The following is a 25,675-nucleotide window of genomic DNA, read 5'->3' on the forward strand; positions in this document are numbered from 1 at the left end:
TGCATTTTCTTGGGCACCTTGTCAACCAGAACGGGATGTCGGTTGACCCAACCAAGGTGGAGGCCGTGATAAGATGGGAGGTTCCGAGGTCTCCATGTGAGATTCAGAGCTTTCTGGGACTGGCAGCATACTATCGGAGATTCATTCAGGACTTCTCCAAGATAGTCGTGTCCTTGACCCGACTGACGAGGAAAGTTGTGGTCTTTCGCTGGGGGCCCGAGCAACATGCCGCGTTTGAGACCTTGAGACAGAGATTGTGCGAGGCTCCAATCTTAGCCCTGCCGAAGGGCATGGAGGATTTTGTAGTATATTGCGATGCGTCCATCTCATGTTTGGGCGCGGTATTGATGCAGAGAGGGCATGTTATTGCTTACGCTTTGAGGCAGCGAAAGCCTCACGAGGTGAACTATCTGACGCATGATTTGGAGCTGGGGGCCGTTGTTTTCGCCCTCAAGATTTGGCGCCATTACCTCTATGGGGTTCGTTGTACTATTTACACGGACCACAAGAGCCTGAGGTATCTCATGGATCACCAAAATCTGAATATGAGGCAACGTCGGTGGCTTGATGTGGTAAAGGATTATGATTGTGAGATCCTCTACCACCCGGGAAAGGCCAATGTCGTGGACGATGTGCTTAGTCGCAAGACAACGCCGATCAGGGATATCTGCATGAGGATGACAGTTGTGACTCCGTTGTTGGAACAGATTTGGGAGGCCATGAAGGAGGAGCATCAGAAGAGCAAACATATTGTGGGACAGGTTTCCTCCTTCGACTATGATAGCCGGGGATTGTTGACTCTTCACCGTAGGGTGTGGGTCCCATATCAGGGAGGTGTGCGTCAGGTATTGATGGAGGAGGCACACAAATCCATGTTCTCTATCCATCCCGGGGCGACGAAGATGTATAGAGATCTTCGTCTTGATTTTTGGTGGTCCTGTATGAAGAGGGACATAGCTTGGTTTGTAGAGAGGTGCCTGACCTGCAGGAAGGTCAAGGCTGAGCACCAGAGACCTCATGATAAGGTCCAACCATTGGATATCCCGCTATGGAAATGGGAGGATATTACTATGGATTTCATCACGAAGCTTCCTAGGACCGTGAGGGGGTAGATTTGATTTTGGTTATCGTTGATCGATTGACCAAGAGCGCCCATTTCATTCCAATTCGGGGGAGCATTTCGGCCGATAAGTTGGCCGGCATTTATATCAGGGAGGTAGTGGCGCGACACGAGGTCCCATTTTCAGTTATTTCCGACAGGGATGTGCTGTTCACTTCCAGGTTTTGGAAAAAGTTTCATAACGAGCTGGGTACTCGTCTGCACTTTAGCACCGCCTTTCACCCACAGACAGATGGTCAGAGCGAGCAGACCATCCAGAATCTAGAGGATATGTTGCGGGCACATGTTTAAGATTTTGGAGGTAGTTGGGATACTTGCCTTCTGTTGGCGGAGTTCTCCTATAATAATAGCTATCATGCGAGTATCGACCATCCTCCCTTCAAGATGTTGTATGGGAGGAAGTGTAGGACCCCGATATGTTGGGGTGAGGTTGGTTAGAGGGCAATGGGGAGTACCGAGGTGGTACTCAAGATGACGGAGAGGATCCATCAGGTTCGGAGCAGGCTTCAGACTGCTCAGAGTAGGTAGAAAAGTTATGCCGACAAGCGTTGATCGGACCTGGAATTCCAGGTCGGAGATATGGTGCTCCTGAAAGTGTCACCTTGGAAGGGCGTTATTTGATTCAGGAAGCGGGGCAAGCTGGGCCCCAGGTATATTGGACCATTCAGGGTTGTAGCCCGGGTGGGAAATGTGGCATATAGGCTGGATTTTCTAGCCGAACTCATTCAGATACATAACACTTTTCACGTCTCCCAGTTGCAGAAGTGTCTGGTGGAAAATTCGGCAGTAGTGCCATTAGAGGATATTCTGGTGACGACAGCCTGAATTACATCGAGCGGCCAGTGGCAATCCTTGACAGGAAATCGAAAGATCTGAGGAAAAAGAAAGCGGAGTAGGTTAAGGTGCAGTGGCGGCACCGTAAAGGCTTGGAATGAACCTGGGAGCCAGAGGATGAGATGAGGAAGCATTACCCCGAGCTTTTTCCGGACCGAGCAGCAGACTTCGAGGACGAAGTCTAAGATAAGTTGGGGAGATTTGTACCACCCGACTCATGGTATGTCTTTAATTCAAGTATTTATTATGTTTCTCTAGGACTCGACGAGTTAGAGGCCCAACTCGTCGAGTAGAGTCGTGATCCGCGGGAAGTTTAAGTAGTCTACTCGACGAGTCGGGGGGACCGACTCGGCGAGTGGACGTTGTATGAGTGAAACCCTAAATTTAGGGTTTGCACCCTATTTAAACACATTATAACCCCTCAAATCAGCCCCCATCGTCCATAGCAAACCCTAACTTGAAACCCTAGCCATGTTTGAGTGTTCTAAGGTCATTTTGTGCATTTTGGTGGTTTGTGAAGCTTGAGAAGAGGAAAGGAGCTTGGGAGTTCAAGTGGGAGCTTGGAGATCCAGAGATTGTGTTCCATTTCCAGCTCATTTAAGGTAAAAAGCTTCTATCTTGATCTTCCATGTAAATAATCATCTTTAGGGCTTGGATCTTGGTATATTTAGGGCTTTCTAAGCCATTTTCGGGTTGTGAAGTGTAATACGAAGTTATGAATTCAGATTTAGGGCCATTGGGGGTCTTTATGGCATAAAGATGCCAACTTTGTTGCCATGAACACCCCATGCATCTTGTAGACCATCTTTTATGGCTTTTTGAGCCAAAGATCCCATGCATGTGCACCAAGCTTGAGACTTTACGTATAAAAGGGACCCTGGAGGTCAGATCTATGATTTGGATGCATTAAGTCCCACCGAAATTGACTGTATAGTATTGTAAAGGAGGGACTCGACGAGTCACTTGGGTGATTCGGCGAGTCGGGACGCTTTCTCCCCAAAAACGTCTTCTGGAAATGGGTTTGGTTGAGTGGAAGGGCCGCTTAGCTTGCTAGGGGTTTGCCTTGGACCTGAAAGTCATGGGACTCGACGAGTGCTAGAACACACTTGGCGAGTCCAAGGCAATCTCCCAGTCTTTGAAGATGGACTCGACGAGTTGTTCTTACAACTCGGCGAGTCAACTGGATGTATTCATATGCTGAAGATGAACTCGACGAGTTCATGGAAGAACTCGCCGAGTCGGTTGAAGATTGACTGAAGTGTTGTTGAAGGTGAACTCGTCAAGCTCTTGCTAGACTCGACGAGTGGGGACAAATGTGTAGTATTATATGGACGAGGGGACTCGGCGAGTTGGCGGACCAACTCGGCGAGTCTAGTCAACCAAAGAGTTGACTTGACCAGGGTTTTACTTTGACTTTGACTTTGATTTGGATTCAAGTTGACCCTTGAAGGGGATTGTGGGTACAAATTGATAACTTAGAAGGGTTGTCGTGTAGGGATTGAGGAGTCGAGGAGAGCCGACTTTCACACCGAGGGTAGTGCAGACGCTACACAACATCGAGGTGAGTTACCTTCCAGTAGGGGTGGGTCTAAGACCACAATGTCGGCCCACCAACAAGAGTAACTGGTAGATAATTGTCTTCGTGATAATTATCTTGGCATGTTCATCTGATATGTTATGAGAGATGCTTTTGAGATATGTTGTGTGAGTTAGTGGTAGTAGTAGGGAATAGTTTTTCCCTAACTTGGTCGTTAGGACCGAAGGGTAGGTTAATACCCTAGATATGCCTGACCGTATGATTATATTTTGTTATTGTATGATAGAGGTACGGGTGAAATAGTCCCCGATGCCGGTTGAGATAGATCGGAGGGTAGTCAGCACCCCAGAACGTCCTGACATGGGTAAGTCAGCACCCCAGAATGGCTTGACATGGGTGGGTCAGCACCCCAGAATGGCTTGAGATGGGTAGGTCGGGCACCCTAGAATTGCCCGACAGTATGTATGCTATGTGTTTGTATGGTATGTGGTATGATGGGGGAACTCACTAAGCTTTGTGCTTACAGTTTCAGTTTTGGTTTCAGGTATCTCTTCATCCAAGGGGAAGGAGTCAGCGGCGTAGCAGCGCATCACACACACATTTGATTTCCGCGTTGAGTTTTTTGGGATTGTACGATGATTTATACTACTATTCGATGTTGTGATTTTTAGACTTATTCATGGTGGTTTATGGGCTGATATGATATTGACAATGTTTTCAGTAAACGAATACATAATTTACTTAATTACAAACGGAATTTTTGGACTCGAAAATTGGAATGTTACACAACAACCATGAATTTTTTTCAATATGTTGTAGGTTTGAAGTTTAACAAGCGTGGTGAAGATAGATGAAGATCTTTTCTTCTATGTCCTTAGACTGCAAGGTTAGTTTTCTTATTAGAGTTTGTTAGGTTTTAGAAAATTAGGAACTAGATGTTATGAAGTTCGCTTTACTCCTTCGAAATCCATTGTAATAGGAAGAAATGAAGATTTTAGGAACTTTAGAGGATTATCCCATCTTTCTCTATTCTTACTTTACTTAAGATCAAATTTCATTACATAATACATATCTTAGTGTTCATATTTTTAGAATCAATATTTTAAGATCATTATTTTATAAACAACTATCTAAATCGGAATTACTATAAATCTTGACATAAGAAATATAATGAGTACTTCTAAAAAAATTATATATGAAAACATGTATCCAGAAATATTAGTTTAAGAAATAGTAATAATAACCTAGAATTTTCTACATGTAAATATCTTTTGAAACCAAGTATGATTTTAAAAATATTGTCAACATTTAGTGGCGGAAAATATATTTTTTCATATAAAAGCCAAATATAAGGTTTATTAATTAATTATTGAAAAACAAATATAAAAATCATATCGCTTACTTTATTTTAAGCAAGTTGAGATTGGATCTTACGAATATGAATGCTTAAGAGTTGATGCTTCATGTTTTACATTACAAAAGTCAAAGAAGTCAATAAAATATGCGGATGGTTAAACATTAAGTTGATGCAAGCAGGAAAGTAGATGGAGGCTTTAGGCGGGAAAACCAGTTACAAACAGATAGATGGGTTGTTGTAGTTAAGGAGTCAAGTAGTAGTGGTTAGCCTTTACTTTTGAGAAGTTTCAAATATGGGAAATCATTCTCTTCATGTCCTAATTTTATTCTTTCTCTACTGATTCCTATCAAATATGTATCATATTATAATTATGGTTATTAATATTATTATTAGACAAAACTTCAAAAATGGTCCCTGTGGTTTCTGAAAATATCAAGTTTAGTCCCTAAGTTCAAAAAACCTCACAGATGGTCCATATGGTTTCAAAACTTTTAACAAATGGTCCTTCCGCCTAACTCCGTCAGCTTTTTACCGTTAAGTGAGGGACATTTTCGTTATTTCAATACACAGGGACCATTTATCAGGTTTTCTCTATTAAAAAAGAGAAAAATATATAATTATTTAATTAAAGGGCCCCACCCCCCCCCCCCCCCTCTCTCTCTCTCTCTCTCTCTCTCTCCACAGCACTGACCACCACTATCATCTTCTTATCTCTTCCCTCGATGCACAGATAATACATAAATCAAGAATTGAATGGCTCACCTACTTTAAAGCCTTTATGGATCAAGACATGTGCCGTGAGACACTTAAAATTGGCGGCGGCTGCTTCAACGGGATCAACGGAAGAAGGAACAGGCACCGCTAGATCTGCGGGAAGTATTCTATCTTGGGCATAAGAACCCACCACCGGGCTAGCGTAAGCCACGACATCTCCAACTTTGCAGCTGGTTACTCCGGGACCCACCGATGTTACAACTCCGGCTCCTTCCATACCTGGGATATATGGCAAGGGTGGAGCTAGATTCTGCTCACCTCGACGCATATACACATCCAAGAAATTTAAACCAACTGCCTTTTGCTTCAATCTGATTTCTCCTTCTTTTGGATCTGGGACTTGAACATCTTCCCATTTCAGGACCTGTAACAGAAAAGAAATTCAACACCATTAGTCTCTGAAATCAAGAAAGAAAGAGAAAATGTAAAGAAGCTAGGTAAGTGAACAAGGATGACCTCAGGGCCGCCGTGCTCATGAATTCTAATTGCTTTAACCATGGTGGTGGTTGGGTTGTGTACGTTTGGATTAAGGAGATTGGGTTTGATGTGATATTATCTTATCTATCTGGGTATTTATATATAATAGGGACAACATTGGTGTCGGGGTGTTTGATGGTGGTGGGTCACGACAGGAGGAGGCTGAGAGGCTGCCACAGACGGCTATGGTGGCCCTATTCGTTGGTGGAGTGAGAACCAGAGAGAGGGTGTGAGTTTGGAGATGAAAAGGAGGTCGAGGGAAAAGATTCAGACGGCAGCAGTTGTGGCAGTGATTGGGATGTCGCAAAACAACAGGCAGTCGCCTTTTTCCGGCGACCCTTTGTGGGTCTTGTTCTAGTTGATGGCAGCGAAAAAACAAAGGGAAGAAGAGTAGCAATGAATCACAAAGGAGAGAGAGAGAGAGAGAGAGAGAGAGAGAGAGAGAGAGAGGGTGGGCCCCTTTAATTAAATAATTATATTTTTTTTTCTTTTTTTTTTAAATAGAGAAAATCTCATAAATGGTCCATGTGTATTGAAATGACGAAAATGCCCCTCACTTAACGGTAGAAAGCTGACGGAGTTAGGCGGAAGGACCATTTGTTAAAAGTTTTGAAACCACAGGGACCATCTGTGAGGTTTTTTGAACTTAAGGACTAAACTTGATATTTTCGGAGACCACATGGACCATTTTTGAAGTTTTGTCTTATTATTATTATTGTGAAATAGCTTCGATCCACATGTAATAAATTGGTTACCAAGATGGTTACAATCTCCTATTGGCTTAGTGCTAAATGCAAAAAATAGCAATGCATTTTCGTGTAGCTGTTTCATGTAACATCTCACTTCCATTTTTCCTATTACAACATGGTACTTTTAAATTTTTGAGTAGATTACACAAATGGTCCCTATGGTTTGGGGTAATTTGCACGTTTGGTCCCTAACTTATTCTTTTAACTTGGAAGATCCCTATTGTTTGTTTTTGTTGTGTGTTTGGTCTTTGTCTTACCTAAAAAGACTATTTTACCCTTGATTTTTTAATTTATTTAAATAAACACACCTCCAACCCCACTTCCACCTCACCTTACCTTACCTTACCTTACCTATCCCACCTTATTTAAATAAATTAAAAAATCAAGGGTAAAATAGTCTTTTTAGGTAAGACAGAGACTAAACGTGCCACAAAAACAAACAATAGGGACCTTCCGAGTTAAAAAAATAAGTTAGTGTCCAAACGAGCAAATTACCCCAAACCATAGGGACCATTCATGTAATTTACTCTAAATTTTTATTAGACATAATGATTATATCTTTAGTGTCTGGGATGCCAATTTAGGCAATGTACTCTATTTTACCCATAATATTATTAGTAAAAGATTCAATGTATCTTGCTGTTCTCGGTAAGACATTGCAAGTGGGTGAAACTTATAGTTCTAAATAACATATTATAATTATAATATCACACAAATTATTGGTTAAATTTCTGCGCGGGCTTAAAACCTGGTTATGGCACAATACGGGAGCTGTCTATATATCTATGTAAACCCCCAAAAGTCATCACCACCATTATATAACCATGTTTAGTTTAGCTCTTAATCTCTCTTTCTAATCACAATCTTTTTCCACATAAAGGAAAAACGATGAGTTTGCCATTGTTACTTTACTTCAACAGGCACACTATTTACAAATAGATGAATTTATTCGGCCTCATTTGCAGATTTGCTCAATGTGCTTCCAACCAATTTATCATCCATACGCATTGTTTGTCTTCTTCTACAATTCCAATATCAGATCTACATAGGAAATATATAGCTGGAATGAGTGACTTATAAGAAATGTCACATAGACGTTTATATGGAGGGGGAATTATAATCATGGTTTATTTTTGTGTACTTACATTCTTCATCTGATTTGATCCAGCATTCTGTTTTCTGGTTAGTATCACCCCCATCACATATGAGATGATTGGACATGTTGCTCTTTGTGTGGTTTTCACTCTTTTCAGAAATATCCCTAAAAGGGAATATAATGATATCGTCGGATAGCATTTGATTTTTGTTTCTACACCCTTCATTTGTGCAGTTGCTTTTCATCACATATTTCCACAGGTTTTGAGATTTTTGTGAGATGGCTAAGGCTTCGGGGTGAACTCTCTGTAGTATACGTAGGATCTGCATGTATTACTTAAAGATTAATACTAATTAGGAAACTAAAAGTCTAGAATACTTAAAAAATTAGGCGTACCTTGTGGAGTTTTTCATCAGCTGAATTAGCTAAATTTATGGTTCCTACAGGAGCCACTGTATAGTCCTTAGAAGAAGGCTGAATCGTTCTTCTTTTCAGTGTCTTTTTCATTACAGGTTCGTTTTTTTTCTCTACCGTTTTAGTTTTCTGAAACAGCTCCCATAGTGAAGTTCTACGGTCCTTTATAAGTATAGCTGCATTACCGGTTGTTTCGTTTTCATACTTTACAGCCCTCGTCATCTTCTTCATTTCATCTTCTGTTGTCCCGGTTTCAGTTTTCGATGTACTCTCAACGTATGTGGAAAAATTTGGTGTTGCTAGATCAGTGACGAATACATCTTTTTCAAGAGTTGTGATCGTCTGGAATCCATTAAATAGTTGAGACACAGAAGAAGATGATTCGTCTTCCATATGTTCACCATCTGTATATGCGAACTTGGCATGCATAACTTTAAGCAACTGCAATAGGATAAGCAATAAAGCATGAGTCATGGTAGAATTACGTACTTACTATGTAAATTAATATATACGAAGCTTATGAGTTTCTATAGATATAGTCCTATAGAACCAAACCTTCATGGTTTTAATTAGGCAAAGAGCTCGATCAGCTTGTAATCAACCCTTTGATATAGAGAAAAAAGGAAGAAAAAGCTTCTTAAGTGAATTCAAGTGTTTTTCCTGCTCTTTATAGATGTTGATTCATGGCAGGTGGTGCACAACAAAAAAGACGATATAAGAATGCCCTGCTAGATATTTGTGCAAATTAAATATCTAGGATAGTTTTTGGACCCACTGATGCTTGTATTTTTGCTTCTCATGCCATGTGCTTCAATGGTCTTTACGGGAATACGATTTTTTCCAAAGGGCAAATAAAACGGTGTAGCAACCAACTCTTGTTTTTTTCTTAATCTGGTTAACTAACTTTTTTTTTGTTAACTAACCTTTTTTTGTTATTTAATTAACTCAACGTATTAAGCCAACTCTAATATTAAGCCATTAGTTTAAGGAAAATGGTTTTTGGCCTATCCGTAAGAAGTTTGAATGGATCATTTGGAGTCCATAAAAAAAGAGTAATGCATAATTCAAAACCCGTCACAAGCAGAGGCGGATTTGTAGCTAGCATGCAAATATGCAATTCCATATCCTTAATTTCCTTCAAGAAGGGTTAATTTTATTTAAAAAAAATTAGTATTCATCACTCGTGTTCATGTCTAACATCTCCTTCTCTTCCTGTTTCGCATTCTAGCGGTCCACCTCCTCCAAATGCAACATAGTGCTTCAGCCGCTACCCGCTTGGCCCACTCCGGCTCCTGTTCACATTATGGTAATGTGAAGTAATTGGGGATTTATGGGAATTTTATTTGTTGATCTCGTGTTAACTTTATTAATTTTCTTTTGACGTTATTAACTTTATTACTATGTTATTTTGTATATAACTATTGTATAATTATTGATCATAGTATAATTTATAGTGTGATTTAGGTTTCTTGAAATTAAGGGTTGTTAATTTTAATAGTTTGTTGAGTTGTTAATTATATATAGTCATCACGATTTACAAGTTATTTATCAATTTTAGAATAAAAAATATTCATGTGTTCATTTTTAGGGTTAGCTAAATTTCGTTAGTGAAAGAGAAAACCGTATATAAAAAATGTAAGTTGTGAATTTTTTTTTTCATATTTAATAACCTTAAATTTTTTTAAAAAATATTAGTTATGAAATCTTTGATAAAGTTTCAATATTTTGGGTCAGTTTACGATTTAATTCTAATATTTATTTTTTGAACATAAAAGTCCGATTATCTAATTTTAGGAAAATGACTTGTAGCACAACCAAGTTTTGCATTTGTTCCAGATTGATCATCAAAATATTTTTTTTACGTAATAAGTCATTTAACTTGTGAAACAGATGTTAATTACACATTTTCAGCCAGACTACTAGAACAGTCGATATCTTTCTTGACATGGATGTCACGTGTCATTTGAGTCACTATTTTATATATATATATATATATATATATATATATATATATATATATATATATATATATATATATATATATATATATATATATATATATATATTCATTAAATGACTTAGCATGCATAAATGGTGTAATTGACATTAATTTTACACTACAAGGAAAACAATCATTAGCGGCGACAAAAGTCACCGGTAAAAAGTCAAGTTGTCGCCGCTAATAAAAAGTCGCCGGTAATAATTCTGTCGACGGTAATAGTGTCGCCGATAATAACAATTTTCATTTTTTTAATTAATGATTTTGGTTGACGATAATAATGTCCTCGGTAATTACATAACAACATTCGATTAAATATCAAAAATAATAGTGTCGACGCTAATTACAAAACAAACATCCGATTATAATTAATGACCAATCTGGGACACGCAAAACTTGGTTGTGCTACAATGTCATTTTCTCTTTAATTTTATACGATAGTCTATTATCTTTTGTTAAAAAAATAATGATTGTTTCGTTAATTTGAGTAAAATATAAAATAAACAGAACTTTTCTAATAAAAAAATAAATATTTGGATTAAACCGTAAACTGACCCAAAATATCTTGAGTTTATAAGAGATTTCCCAGTATTAATATCGTAAAATCATTGAGAGATGTTTTTTTTACTTCATTAATTGTAAACAATAAACACTACATACAGTAAAAATGAGTTTTGGATCTAAGCATTGCATCTAACAAAAATTATGGATTTAATGTGCATTTTTATCATATTAAATAATACTCCTATGATATTAGAAGACAAATATCAATCATGTGTATTTATAACCTAGAAGAACCACTTCCACCGCTTGAAGTATCACATGATCCCCAATTTAGAGATTCAAAGCCGAAATACGTATAACTTTCATTATGATTTGATGGAAAATATATACAACAGTGAACAATCAATAACCCAGCGACTACAAAAACGAGTAAATATAATATTTTAATTTTTATAATGCAATTTTAAATTTTCTTTATTATTGAAATATTTTTAATTCTAATTAATCTAATATTTGTATCTCTTAAAAATAATAAATTTGTAGTTATCGAGAGCGGTGACCACATCTTTAAGAAGTGTAGGAGAGTGAAACATAATGTAATGAGTTATGGGTTGTGATTACACCCTTGATGTACCTTTTTCAGTTTTGAGTAACTTTATTTGTCGTGCTATCCCTTTCTCATTTTTCTACTATTTAATTAGGCCAAGTTTATTTGTCGTGGTTATCTTTTAAAAGGTAGACAACCTCTAAAACCACTATAAGAAATAAATGCAATAGAGACGGACACATTAGTGGTGATGTTCGCTTTTAGCGGCGACAGGTTAATTTCGTGTTACTTGTAGCCGCTAAAAGTGAGCGTCGCCGCTAATGGTAGAAAACCTGATCTGCGTCAAAAGAGATTGGTTAACCCTATCCGTCGATATGGACCTAAATGAACAGTTGAAACCGAAGATCGCTTAGTGTCGACGTCAATGGCGGCGACATCGTCGCTGCTAAGGCTCTAAAAAAATTATGGTATCATTCCCCCTAGACGGTGTCGCTGCTAAAGCTCGATTGTCGCCGCTAAAGCTTTCTGTAGCCGCTAATAGTCGTCGCCGCTAAAGGTCCGCACAAATATACCTCCCTCCTCCATCGCTTTCTGTACTTTGTATCACTTTTACTCCAATATCGACCGATGAGTATCCCTTCCGACTACGAAATCGATCCAAACCCTCACATCCTCTATCACCAGTGACGACAAAGGCCGCCATCACCGGCAACAAAAGTTGCAACACCGGTGACAAAAGTAGGCTGCTCGATTTTCTGTCATGATGCAGGCACTTCTCCTCATTTGTTTTTTCTTTTTTTCTTTTTGTTTTTTTTTTTATTTCTTTTCTCTCCTGTGCCTATCTAAATGACAATCTACTGATTTAGATGTTTAATTTTGTGTATCAAGCTTTGTTGACCTCTGATTTTGGGTTGTCATCACCGCTACCACGGCTGTTGGATTTTCTGCCACAACAACACCCCCACATCACCACCACCATTCTGATTTCGTTCCATCACAGGTTCTATAACGTTTCATGAAGTATTTTAATCTAGTTCTTCATATTTTATGCATAATGTATGTATGTAATGTGTATGATGTAAGTATATGAAATAAATATATGTAATGTGTGTATATATGTATGGAAAAAATGAAAAAAAAAAGTAGGATAAAATAATGAATATTCAATATACGTAGGAAATATGTTTAAGTGTATTTGTATGTATAATGTGTGTATTTATGTATGTAATGTGTGTATATATGTATCAAGGGTTTTTTTGGAAAATACAATGCTATAATGGAAAAAATGAAAAAAAAAGGTAGGATGCTATAATGAATATGCAATATATTTAGGATGTATGTTTAAGTGTATTTGTATGTATATGTGTATATGTATTGATTGAAACATCACTTAACTTTTAAGAGCTTATTTGGAAAGTACAATGCTACAATGGAAAAAAAAAGCAGGATGCTATAATAAAAAAATATGATACTATAAATAAAAAAATATATGCAAAAATACAATGGTCAATTAGAAAAAACAATATAATATTTAAAGTATAATGTTATTATAGAAAACTTAAAACAAAATCAAATGACATAAATAAAAAAGTATGGTAAAGTACAATGTTATAATAGGAAAAAGTATGATACTATAAATAAAAAATATATGTAAATGTACAATGTTGAATAGAAAAAAAAAAACAATATAACATATAAAGTATAATGCAATTATAGAAAACTTAAAACAAAATCAAATATCATAAATAACAAACATATACAAAAGTAAGATACTATACATGACAGCAAAAAAAATTCTTCCAAATTATGTTCGTTTGCATGTCTTTTTTGTAATCATCGCGAGCCTAGATATTAATTTTGGGCTGTCCCCATTTTGGGATTGCTTATTGAATACTTTATCTCATTTAGGATGTGAACATGTATTACATGATTGATTGTTTAAGAAATATTAGGTTGTCATTTTTTCTTTGCTTATCAGGTGTGTGTGTGTGTGTGTATACACACACACACACACACTTGGGAGCTAAGGGGAAATGATGCCGAATTTTTCTTAAACAGACAATCATGTAATACAAGTTCACATATAAGATAAGGTATTCAAAAAGTGGGTTTAGAAACCTATATTCGTCAATACTTTACCTGTTTCTGATTATTTGTTCTCGTGTTCCCGTTTCGGGGATACTTTTTGAATCATCGACTTTAAGAATACTCTATCCGCCTTTTGTTTCTCATAGAGTAAAACCTAAACGCTAAACTATGTTTCAGTTGCATCATGTCTATTGATAAAATTCGGACTACTAATCCACATCATCAATCTCTCGAGTTCCAGCTAGGACTCGACTCTTTTGTCGAGCGATCCATGTCTCATCTAAATAGTAAAGGTGAAACCAAATGTCCGTGTAAAAAATATGATAGCTATAACTTCATGGATCCAAAAACAATGAGATGTATGTCTGTATACATGGTTTTAGTCGATTATATGAAACGTGGACAATTCACGGTGAACCTTTAATTCCTCCAGTTGTAGTTGTCGTAGCGCCAAGTAACGATATGGTTGATATTATCGATGAGGTTATGTGGGATTCAAGAGAAAATTATACCAACCTTGATGAAAGAACCTCTAATACAGGGGGTAGCGATGTCGAAGATGATTTTGAATAGTTGTTAGAGGAAGTCGAAACCAAGTTATATCTTGGTTGTACGTTTTCTTCCGTTGAGATTATTGCAAAGCCGATGTATATCAAGGTCGACAACAAATAAACAGTTAGTTCATTTGATCAACTCCTTGAGTTGTTGCGTTCATCATTTCCAAAAGACAACAAGGTTCCCCATTCCTATTATCTAGCCAAAAAGAAACTAAAGATGATTGGTTTGGGGTACGAGTCAATACATGTACGTAAAAATTGCTATTTTATCTTCTGGAAGGAACACAAGTCATTACATATTTGTCCCGTTTGTAAATAGAGTTAGTGGATTGATAAAAACACCAAGGGTAAGAATATAGCTCATAAGGTGTTACGGTACTTTCCAGTGACCCCTAGACTACAACGTTTGTATTGTTCAAGGTACACTTCCAAAAATATGATTTGGCATAATACCGGGAGATCAGAAGATGATGTAATGTGTCATCCCGTTGATGGAGAATATTGGAAAAAATTTGATGCAGATTATCCTGACTTCTCGAGTGAACCTCGAAATGTAGGCCTAGGTCTTGTAGCTGAAGGCTTTAATCCATTTGATAACATGTGTAATCTGCATAGCACGTGGTCGGTCGTACTCACCACATCCAATCTGCTACCATGGCTTTATATGAAAGAGTCATCATTCATGTTGGCCTTGTTAATTCCCGGACCTAAAGCACCTAGAAAGGACATAGATGTTTTCCTTAGGCCATTAGTGGAAGAGCTTAAGTTTTTATGGCACTCAGGTGTATGTATTAAAAATGCAGAGACAAACACATTCTTTACGATGAAAGTTATTTTGTTATGGACAATAAACGATTTTCTAGCTCGTACTGGTTTATCGTTTTGGAGTGGGAAAAGGTATAGAGCATGCACAACTTGAAATGAAAACACTCCCTCGTACCGTGTAACAAATAATGTCGTTTATGTAGGTCATCATCGGTTCTTAGATGCTAATGATCCAATAAAGATGAGCTTGGAATTTAATGGACAACCATGAAAGTGAATGTGACTAAAAGACCGAATTTCCCAAGTGTTTGGTAATAATAATTAACAAACAAATATGTTTGATCAATATAACGAATCAATAATACATAACATAGTAATATATGTTTAATAGGTTTTTCATATAGAAACAATTAACTCTCCAGAATTCCACAAAGAGTTACCAGCCCTTTTAATGGGATCACAAATGAATGTTTATACTTACACCGTGTGCATAGTTAATGGTGTTAGGTTTATGGTACTTAGCCGTAATGCGTAACACACAACACAAAACTCTAGGGTTCTAGCGGTGGGTTAGAATGGAGAGAAATATTATTGCCAATTCATGTGGTATGTGTCAATTCATGTGGCATTAGCTCTCCTTCATTTTCAATGGAAATTATAGAAGACATTGACACTAAAGAACCTCATTCTTACAAAGAGGCAATGTGGATTAAAGAAGAAACTAATGGTTTATGGAAATGAATGAAGAAATGGAATCATTGGAAAAGAATGAAACATGGGATCATGTTCCACTACCAAAGGGAGAAAAACCAACATGATGCAAATAGGTCTTTAATATAAAAAATGAAATTCTAGGAGTTTAACCAGTTAGGTTTAAAGAGAGGCTAGTGGTGAAAGGGTTCTCTCAGAAAGAAGGAATCGATTATCATGAAATGTTCTCACTGGTCGTGAGGCACAAGACAATTCAAGCTCTTTTAGACATGATGAGTGTACTTGATTTGGAGCTTGAAAAGTTTAATGTGAAAATTGTGTTTCTTCATGGAAATTTGGAAGATAATACTTACATGTCCTAGAAAAAAGGGTTCCTTGATTCTAATAAGGATAATGTATGTTTGTTAAAGAAGTCCTTGTATAGTTTGAAGCAGCCCCAAGGCAATGGTACAAGAGGTTTGATTCTTTTATGATTTTGCATGACTACATTCGAAACTAGTTTGACAATTGTGTTTACTCTAGGAATTGTCCATTGTCTCATATATATATATATATATATATATATATATATATATATAGCTATACGTGGGTCAGATGCTCATCGCAGTCAAGGACGTGGATGGAATAAGTGACTTGAAAGCGCTTCTCAAGAATGAGTTTGAGATAAAGGATTTGGGAGTTGCAATGAAGATACTTGGAATGAATATTCGGAGGGATTAAAAGCTTGTCGGTTATGTATTTCTAAATAAGTACATAAAGAAATTCTTGCATTCATTCTACTTTGATCAGTCCAAACCGGATGGAACTCCTTTGGCAGCATACTTAATCTTGATCGAAAACAACTGATGAGGAAAGGAAGTAAATAAGTAGGCTTTCATATTCAAGTGTTGTTGGAAGTCTCATGTCCGCGATGGTCTAGAACAAACCTGATTTGACTCATGTAGTCAGTGTAATAAATAGTTTTATGAGTACTATTGATGCGGACCTTAGTATGGAGGATCAGACCCATATGTTCCTAGAGGCCCATGCTCTAGTGACTAAATGGGCTTCATGGAAATGGCCATAAGTTTGGCTACTGATGTGTGTGAAATGAACTAAGTTTTATCCTACTTTTTAATTATAAATTTGACACACAAAGGCAGTGGACCTATCAATTGTGGTATAGTTAAATAAGTAGGGTATCGAACTCAGGGAATGGAAATTAAACCAATTACTAATATTATCTAAAACAAATAATAAAATAGAAGGGGTTTCTCTAGTTTTGCAAGACTAGAAAATTAACTAAAACTTAACTAACACTTAACAAAGCAACTACAGCTAAACAATTAAATTGCAACTAAATTCAATGATAAAAAGGACTTTTGTTTAGGTTCGAATCATTTGATCCTATGGTTGATTTTATGGTAAATGTATCGGATTAACTTTTCCTTGGCTACCGATTGAGATGATTAGGTTCACGTTCGTTATTGCTAATCCTTAGAAAACAGATTAATTCAAGCAATGGCCAGTTGTCCAAATTAATAAGTTCCCTAGTTAATTAATTCGGGTTAAGTAATACTTGTAATGGTTAATTAAATTGGTGATTCAATTAACCTCTTGTTGATGGTGTATCACACAAGCTCACACATTAATTTACCTATTCTCCAGTTAATCCTAGTTTCACATTCGTTATTCCTAGACATACAACTATGTGGTCACATAAATCATATGAAATTAATAACTAAGAGATGTTCATACAACTTAATTATTGATTTATTAACAGAGAATAGTTGTTATTAATACATGAGGTTCTTTAACAAGCTTAACAAAACAATATCACCAATTAAAATTAATCCTAACCATAAAATCAATCCATATTCACAAAATCATCTACCCTAAACAGAAGATAAGGGTTTTAGTTCATAATTGCAGTAAAAACAAACTCAAAAACCAATTCGATTTGTTCAAACATGATTCAATCAAAAGGTTAACTAAGAATAAACTAGAATTTGCCTTAATCCTCTTCAAAATCGAACTTAGGGTTGATTCCTCAGCTTCTCCCGTTCTAGCAGCACCTTCAATCGCAATCTGAGCCTCCTAGGGTTCCAGAGAAGTCCCCATCTCGATCTTAAAGTCCCTATTTATATTTTTCTGGAAACAGAGGTGACTCGTCGAGTCAAGGTCCCAACTCGTCGAGTCCCTCATTAAAAATCTGTGTACGACAAGGACTTCTAGAGCTTCGCGAATCTTCGATCCGACTCGTCGAGTCAGGAGTTAAATCACCGAGTCCTTCTTGTTTTTGGCATTTCTTCTTCTTTGTTTCAACTCCCGAACTTCCAACTTCTTCTCCTACTTCCTTTTGCTTTCGAGCATATCTTTTGGACTGAAAATACAACTCAAACACTATTAAGTAGCTTTTGTCCATAATATGCCAATAATTAGTTAATAAATAAGAAAAATCCACACTAAATATATATCTAAATATGCACATATCAAAATACCCCACACTTGACTTTTGCTTGCCCCCAAGCAAAACTGAATTTTAGCACACTAATAATACATAAGACAATCCCAATCAAACCCAACAATTATGTCAAGACCGAAATGCATGCATTTGTGTCTAAATTTTTTCCTAAGGACCCCCCTTAATTCTAAATACTTACAATCCTCATAAACACTTGCCCACTTCTTTTGAACAACGCTCATTTTATGCATCTCTCCGAATCCATCCGCAGAAAACTTCCTAACCTCAAGGTATTTTTGGTTGAGCAACCCAATCATACATAACTAGAAAATTACAATTTTTCGATACCACTATAGAGCTATTTTTGGAATTCTTCACTTCTTTGATAATTTGATCTTTACTTCTTTGAATTCACCACCTTGTTGTTTTTTGGTATCTTAAACTTTTGAACTTCTTTAGAATTTTGATCTTTTGATCTTCATACTTTGACTGCTCCAAAATTCTTAAAACTCTTCTTGTAATTCTCTCTTTTTCTTTTTCACATGTATCTCACTTTTTTTAACTCAAATCCTACATGCTTAAGCAAGGGCGCTCAACTTCAACCTTTATTGGTTAAAGATATAAGTGAAATCGTGAAATTGCACTGGGGTCGTCGAGTCAGTATGTGCACTCAGCGAGTCCATAGCTGTGTGATAAAAATATATTCTGCTTCAAATCCGGCTTTTGGTGTGCTAAAGTAACATCAAAAATACACTCATGCGCTTCTCCTCTTCAGTATTTACGAACTCTTCAACCCTCTCTAAAACCGGACTCGATACTTAGACTCCATTCTCACTTACCTAGACTTGATGCTTCTATGGAACGAATCTCTAGACTCTTTGTGTGCAAACCCTTTATCCAAATTCTGAAAAGACTAAAACAAACATGTAAGAAAAAGGAAGAACACACCATAAGCAAATCCTAAACTACTTGTCCAAACCAACAAAAACAAACAAACAAAAACAAAATCAAACAATAAAAATTGTTTTAACACAACCAAAATGAAAAGGATAGAACTTCAATCTTCATCTTCTTCCTCATCATCCTCTTCATCATCATTTCGTGCTCCGCTCCCACTTGCTCCGCTTCTTCTTGTGTTTATCCTCTCCTCCCAAGTAGGCACATAAGGAAATTAAACCCCATCCACATGTTGGATGTTTAAGTGATTAAACAATTGGATAAAGGATCGGTTGGAAAAATTCAAGCCCCTTCCCAAATCATCTTGATATCTTCTTCCCTCCTCATTTAACCACTCTGGGGGTATATCTGATGGGTTTTGGTCATAAGACATCCTGTGTGCTCATACAAACCCTAATGCTTGGATCTAGGTTTCTCTATTATACATGCTTTGAATCCAAGACTATAAACCCTAATTCTAACATATGGAAATCGGAATTCACATGTAATTAGGTTTAAGAACATACCTTGATTGTTATATAGCAATAACAATCCAATTCCTCCTTGAATTGACCTTGGAATGCTTAGAGTCACACGTGTCACTCCTCTAATGGCTTACAAACACCAAGAGCAAATGGAGAAGGTATAAAGAGAGAGGAGGGAGGTTAGAATTCGTCCTTAGGACTTCTTGGGAAGGGTTTTACGAATTCCTAAGCCCTAGAGGGTTTATATAGGTGTAAAGATTAGGGTTTTAGTCCTTATCCTTATCTAGTTAAATTCTAAGGGATTTACACCTCAAATTCGTTCACCATATATATAAGATAATCCTTACCTTATTTTGTAACTATCACATAATTACAATTCAGCCCCTCTAGTTTAATTAATTACACTTGATCACAAAATTAATTCTTAATTAATTATTGACCAATATTAATTAAACAAATATGATTTCTCCTTTAATATATTATTCTTATAACATATTAATAAATCATAATAACCTCTCTCTCTCTATTTATTTCTCCAATCAAGTTGCTTTGGTGAAGGCAACCTAAAAGGACCATGCACCATCGGCTCAAGTACATACCAAAATAGTTATGGACTTAGACACTAATCCAACAGTCTCCCACTTGGATAAGTCTAACAACTATTCTGCGTATGACTTCGGATCCTGATCTGCAATCGTAACTTTCCAAAGCCGCTGTCAACTCTGATCATATCAAATACGCGTGTCCTTAGATAAGGGATCATATATTCCTCCATTCTAGATATCATATGAGATATGATTTCTAATCATTCTCTTTGTACTACTTCTCGATTTCTGATTTATGACGACAGACTAATTGAACAAATCAAATTAGCCCTAGCCCGGCCGAGCATTTACGTTTGTCATCACTAAACCATCGAGGGGCCCAAAAATATCGCCTTTATCCTACTTTGAATAAAAGGAATGGATAAACTTTGATACAATGCTCGCTTGCACTCACGCACCGAATCACACACCACAATATGTTTTATAACACCAAGTTACTAGTGCGTTTACATATTAACAATGTGCAACCGATTCGCAAGATACAACTCACACATCTCGGTTTCAAGAATATAAGATGTTATCGTCTCACCAATCATTCGTGATACAATCCATGGAGTGATCCAAGTGAGCGTGGGTTTAATCCAATGCTCAAATCACTTTCATAAGCACTCATGAACGTTGCAGCAAACATTTGCTTATGTCTAATACTCTTTTAGACAATCCACACACCAATTCACGACAGTCTTCATTCATATCTACTTCCAACATATGAACGACTGTGGCCCATTTGAATAATTCGATTATTCTTAATAAACTCAATTATTCTGGAAGTCAAAACATGCAAATGTGAAACACAAGAATAATACTAATCCCATATGGCCTCAACCCTTTGAGCATAAATAAAACACCTTTTATTTATCACCATATTGATTACTCATTATTTGTAGTTTCGGGTAATCAACTTCTTACTTGAATTACAACACTTGTCCCATGCTCCTAGCATGCACACAATGTTTACCTATGGTTCTTACTTTGTGAAATAGATCACATTGAACCCATTTCCAATCATTCTCATTTCACAACTCCAAATCCTTTTCATAAGTAAAAGAATATCAAATTCTTGCTACTTATAGAATATGCTAGATTCTAACATTCTTATGCAACTATCCTTTCGTAATGTCACTGCCCCAAAGTCACTAAGACTATTGCCAATGATATTACAAAGTCTTATTTCGGAGATTGTTACAAGACAATTCCATAGATGTGATGTCTCTCACTCAAAGTACTTTCTTTGAACATCCTTTTGCATAGAAGTTTCTAATCTAGTCATAGATTTCTCAATATTCAATTCCCAATATGGACACACTTCCATATGTTCCATATGACAACTCATTCTTAATAGAATCTTATCTATTCGTAATGATGTCGATATGGTCCATCCAATATGGAAACATTTCCATATTTTCCAATACTATACTTCCAACTACTCACAAGCGACCAATCCTCGTCGAACTTGGATTATACTTTGATAGTTGTTTAATTATTTTAGTCTAAACCGATTCTAGTCCTTTTTCCCTCTAAATGTGCTCGACATTTGGAAAATTTTAGAATGGTCAAACATTAAAGCATTTGCAATCGATCTTATACCCGAAGCGTATGGGACACGACGCATAATGTTTTATTTGCTATGTTCTCAAAATTCTAATTGTCAAGAGGGATGTCGTAATCATAATCGAAATTTTAAGAACACACTTTGTACCTTTGACTAAATTTTATTAAGACCTTTCATAAAGCATAAAAGGTACTCTCCCATCTTCTTAGAATGGAGAAACTTTTATCTTTCTGCCTACTTGATTCTTCTTATTCGTTCTGCTATTGATCTAAACCCTTTAATCAATTCAAAATTACACTTAATCTTGTAAGTATAATCATATTTACTAAACCTTTAGTAAATCATGACGAATATCATTGTTACTCTTATGGTGGACTTGATCAACACGCAACATTGTGTGCTCGATCTTTTAGTCCTTCACTTGACACTTTGTCAATGAATTAGTCTAATTTCCATATATGAAATTTCTCATTCATCGTGCAACCAAGTTGCATGATTCCAAATTTCTGTCCAATTGAAACTTGGGCGATGAGAAAACTCTCCCTTTTTGGTAAATTCTCGACTATTCCATAAACACCATAAATAAGAATCATATCCATTTGTTGTAGAAATATGCAAACACCAATTTTCATAACGATTTCATTGCAAGGAAATAAATAAATAAGTCAAACGAAAATTTATTTTATTTATAAAAGCAGCGGAAAACATATGTCCTTACAATGCAAAATCCATTGAAAACTATGTATTTCAAAAGAAAATTTTCTAACAACTCTATCATAACTATCTAAGATCAAAATCTAATCTTCAAGTCCATGCGATCAAGATCCATTCCTTGTGATTAGATTCATCTTGCTCTTTCACCAAGCTTCCTTTCTTTTCACCGATCCTGTAAAACATTCAAATGCAATCTTATTACATTATGTATCAATGAATAGGAACTTAATGGAGTTAGATAGTGGATTTTACCTGAAGCACAGCCATACTCTTTGACTCTCCCATCTTCTGGACTCTTTAGGCTCTTTGGGCAGACTTGTATCCAACGCCCTTTCTTTTGGCAGTAAACGCAGGTCGGTTCTCCTAGAACGTCCTTGGAAGCATGGTCGGTTGACTTTCCCAACAAATACGCTCCATTGCTTCGCCAAATCATTTCTGATTCAGCAGCAATGAGCATGTAAGTTAGGTCAATGAGGTTGTCGTCATGATCCATCATATAATACTTTCTTTTGAACTCATTATATGATTCAGGAAGTGACTGCAAAACCCAATTTACAGCCAACTGATCTGGGAATGACACACCCAACATTATCAACCTATCAATGTGTGATTTCATTCCTAGAACGTGGGCACACACGGGTTTACCATCTTCATGTTTCATTTCCAATAGGGCTTTAGTGATATTGAACCTTTCAATTCTTCGATCTTGTAGGTTGGGGAGAACAATAGGAGGAGGAGGAGGAAGTGAAGCATGATTTCTTGTTCCTCGATTGAATCGTGGAATACCATCTTCATGTGGGAAGCTTGTTTCATGGGATTTGGGAAAACCATAGTTGTCGAACTTTGACATCTACAATACGGGAGAAAACGAATTCAAGTTAGTTGATAGATTGAGTCCTTAGTAAATCACCCAAATGAGATACTAAGGCTAGGACCCAACACAATATTCTACAACTCGGGAGAGGGATGTCGTAACCCTAATTGCAGAATATTTGATGGTAAGTGAATGACGATTCACTAATTTCCACCACGAAAAACGAAAAAAAAATTTTAAGTTTTAAATCTATGAAAACTCCTAGATCCTTTGAGATTCATTGAACTTTCAATGGCATGTTTAAATCTCGATATGCCCCTCTTGTTTGTGACTGGGATGCCGAGGATCACAAAGTGGGTGTGAATAACCATGCAAAGTACATGGTGCCCTCACATGTTACAGTCACCTATTCGATGTGCCGGTAAACCACACACGCTCCACCGAACTATGACAAACATTGAGTCACCCTTTGCTACCTTTGCTTAGACCCATTTAGTGTGCCGGTAAACCACACACGCTCCACTAACGTCTTCGCAAGGGCACAAAGTGTAATTTCATGGAATTGCATCAATTCACTTTTGCCTAAGTAACTAAGATTGAGAATTTTGAAAAACATTTAGCTACTTTTATAATTCATTATACTTATAATGGAAGGTTTCGTCCTATCCTACCCGTTCGGCTAACGACCCTCCACTAGTCAAGAGTGCGGTGGGTAAGAGTGGATACCCATTCAAGAGTGCGGTGGGTAAGAGTGGATACCCATTCGTGAATGAGGCCTACTAACAGTAAGACTGACTTTTACTCATACATATATATAATGTTAGACCTTTAATGTTATATATAGTATAGGGTGTATTTTTTTTTATACTTTTAAAATACTAGGTGGTCTAATTTAACAATTATACTTTTAATTCAATTAAATTGTAGACCTAAACTTTTATGGATTTATTAAACTTCTTTTAATTATACACCTTAATTAATTAATAAAACCATAAGGGTGTGATTTGAACTTTTTCAAAACAACTTAGAGTTTTAGAATTTAACATTCCTAATTAAACTTTTAATCAACTTTTAAATTCCAAAACTTGAGGGCAAGTTTTGAAACATTTCAACACATTTGGGTTTAGAATTTAAATATGCATCAAAATTAAACTATTTAATCAAAATTTAAATTCCAAAACTTGAGGGCAAGTTTTGAAACCTTTTTCAAAACAATAGGGTTTCAACTATTTAAATTTCAAAACAACAAAACTTTTGGGGTTCAAATTTAAACTATAAAATCTAAGGGGCCAAATATGAAACTTTTCACAACAACAAGGATCAAATAACAAATAATTCAAGTTAACATTTAATCACATAATTATCCATATTTGATGATTTCTTGCAAAATAATTTATCAATTTACTTAAAATAATTAATCAATTATCTTATAAGGAAACAATTATCTTATTAATTGATAAATATCTTCAATTAGATTAAAAATATAGTCAAATATATCATATAATCGGATTAATATTAATCTAACATGATAAGGTAATTATCCCAATGCAAAAACAGCAAGAAATCCCGAAGTACCCTCCTTCTGACGAGTTGACTCGTCGAGTCAGCCTTGGACTCGGCGAGTTCAGCCATGGACTCGGCGAGTCCAGCCTCCAGAATGCAAAAAATCGAATTTTTCAGTTACAACAAGCATCAATACAATAGAAACCAATCAAATCTCTGATACCACTGATGGGTTTTGGTCATAAGACATCCTATGTGCTCATACAAACCCTAATGCTTGGATCTAGGTTTCTATATTGTACATGCTTTGAATCCAAGACTATAAACCCTAATTCTAACATATGGAAATCGGAATTCACATGTAATTAGGTTTAAGAACATACCTTGATTGTTATATAGCAATAACAATCCAATTCCTCCTTGAATTGACCTTGGAATGCTTAGAGTCACAAGTGTCACTCCTCTAATGGCTTACAAACACCAAGAGCAAATGGAGAAGGTATAAAGAGAAAGGAGGGAGGTTAGAATTCGTCCTTAGGACTTCTTGGGAAGGGTTTTACGAATTCCTAAGCCCTAGAGGGTTTATATAGGTGTAAAGATTAGGGTTTTAGTCCTTATCCTTATCTAGTTAAATTCTAAGGGATTTACACCTCAAATTCGTTCACCATATATATAAGATAATCCTTACCTTATTTTGTAACTATCACATAATTACAATTCAGCCCCTCTAGTTTAATTAATTACACTTGATCACAAAATTAATTCTTAATTAATTATTGACCAATATTAATTAAACAAATATGATTTCTCCTTTAATATATTATTCTTATAACATATTAATAAATCATAATAACCTCTCTCTCTATTTATTTCTCCAATCAAGTTGCTTTGGTAAAGGCAACCCAAAAGGACCATGCACCATCGGGTCAAGTACATACCAAAATAGTTATGGACTTAGACACTAATCCAACAATATCATCTTCAACCGGGATCACCGGTGGATCATGATGTGCTTGCTCGCGTCTCAGTCTTACCCTCCTTCCCAGCTCTTCGGGTCCTATCACCACATCATGATGAGGAATAACATAGTGTCC

General features: G+C 36.4%; 2 protein-coding genes across 2 annotated transcripts; both read right to left on the reverse strand.

Moving 5' to 3' along the window:
• Nucleotides 1-5,590: 5,590 nt before the first annotated feature.
• LOC111889857 (uncharacterized) lies at nucleotides 5,591-6,120 on the reverse strand. The gene is made up of 2 exons (XM_023886015.1): nucleotides 6,079-6,120; nucleotides 5,591-5,986 (listed from the first exon to the last, which is right to left on the reverse strand). Exons 1-2 carry the CDS (start codon nucleotides 6,118-6,120, stop codon nucleotides 5,591-5,593), a joined length of 438 nt encoding a protein of 145 aa, XP_023741783.1.
• Nucleotides 6,121-7,513: 1,393 nt separating this feature from the next.
• LOC111889886 (uncharacterized) lies at nucleotides 7,514-9,044 on the reverse strand. The gene is made up of 4 exons (XM_023886044.3): nucleotides 8,914-9,044; nucleotides 8,341-8,799; nucleotides 7,994-8,267; nucleotides 7,514-7,889 (listed from the first exon to the last, which is right to left on the reverse strand). The coding sequence occupies exons 1-4, from the start codon at nucleotides 8,917-8,919 to the stop codon at nucleotides 7,870-7,872; spliced, it is 759 nt and encodes a 252-aa protein (XP_023741812.1). The 5' UTR covers nucleotides 8,920-9,044; the 3' UTR covers nucleotides 7,514-7,869.
• Between the last annotated feature and the right edge of the window lie 16,631 nt (nucleotides 9,045-25,675).

The sequence above is a fragment of the Lactuca sativa genome, chromosome 4 (assembly GCF_002870075.4).
Source record: "Lactuca sativa cultivar Salinas chromosome 4, Lsat_Salinas_v11, whole genome shotgun sequence".
NCBI lineage: Eukaryota > Viridiplantae > Streptophyta > Magnoliopsida > Asterales > Asteraceae > Lactuca > Lactuca sativa.

Bases quoted from the DNA above. Each gene is read 5' to 3' on its own strand.
- LOC111889857 (XM_023886015.1), bottom strand. From the start codon at position 6,120: ATGGTTAAAGCAATTAGAATTCATGAGCACGGCGGCCCTGAG. The intron at 5,987-6,078 runs GTCATCCTTGTT...TTTCTGTTACAG, and splicing joins ATGAGCACGGCGGCCCTGAG to GTCCTGAAATGGGAAGATGT.
- LOC111889886 (XM_023886044.3), bottom strand. The intron at 8,268-8,340 runs GTACGCCTAATT...TAATACATGCAG, and splicing joins CTGATGAAAAACTCCACAAG to ATCCTACGTATACTACAGAG. The intron at 7,890-7,993 runs GTAAGTACACAA...TTTCCTATGTAG, and splicing joins GATCAAATCAGATGAAGAAT to ATCTGATATTGGAATTGTAG.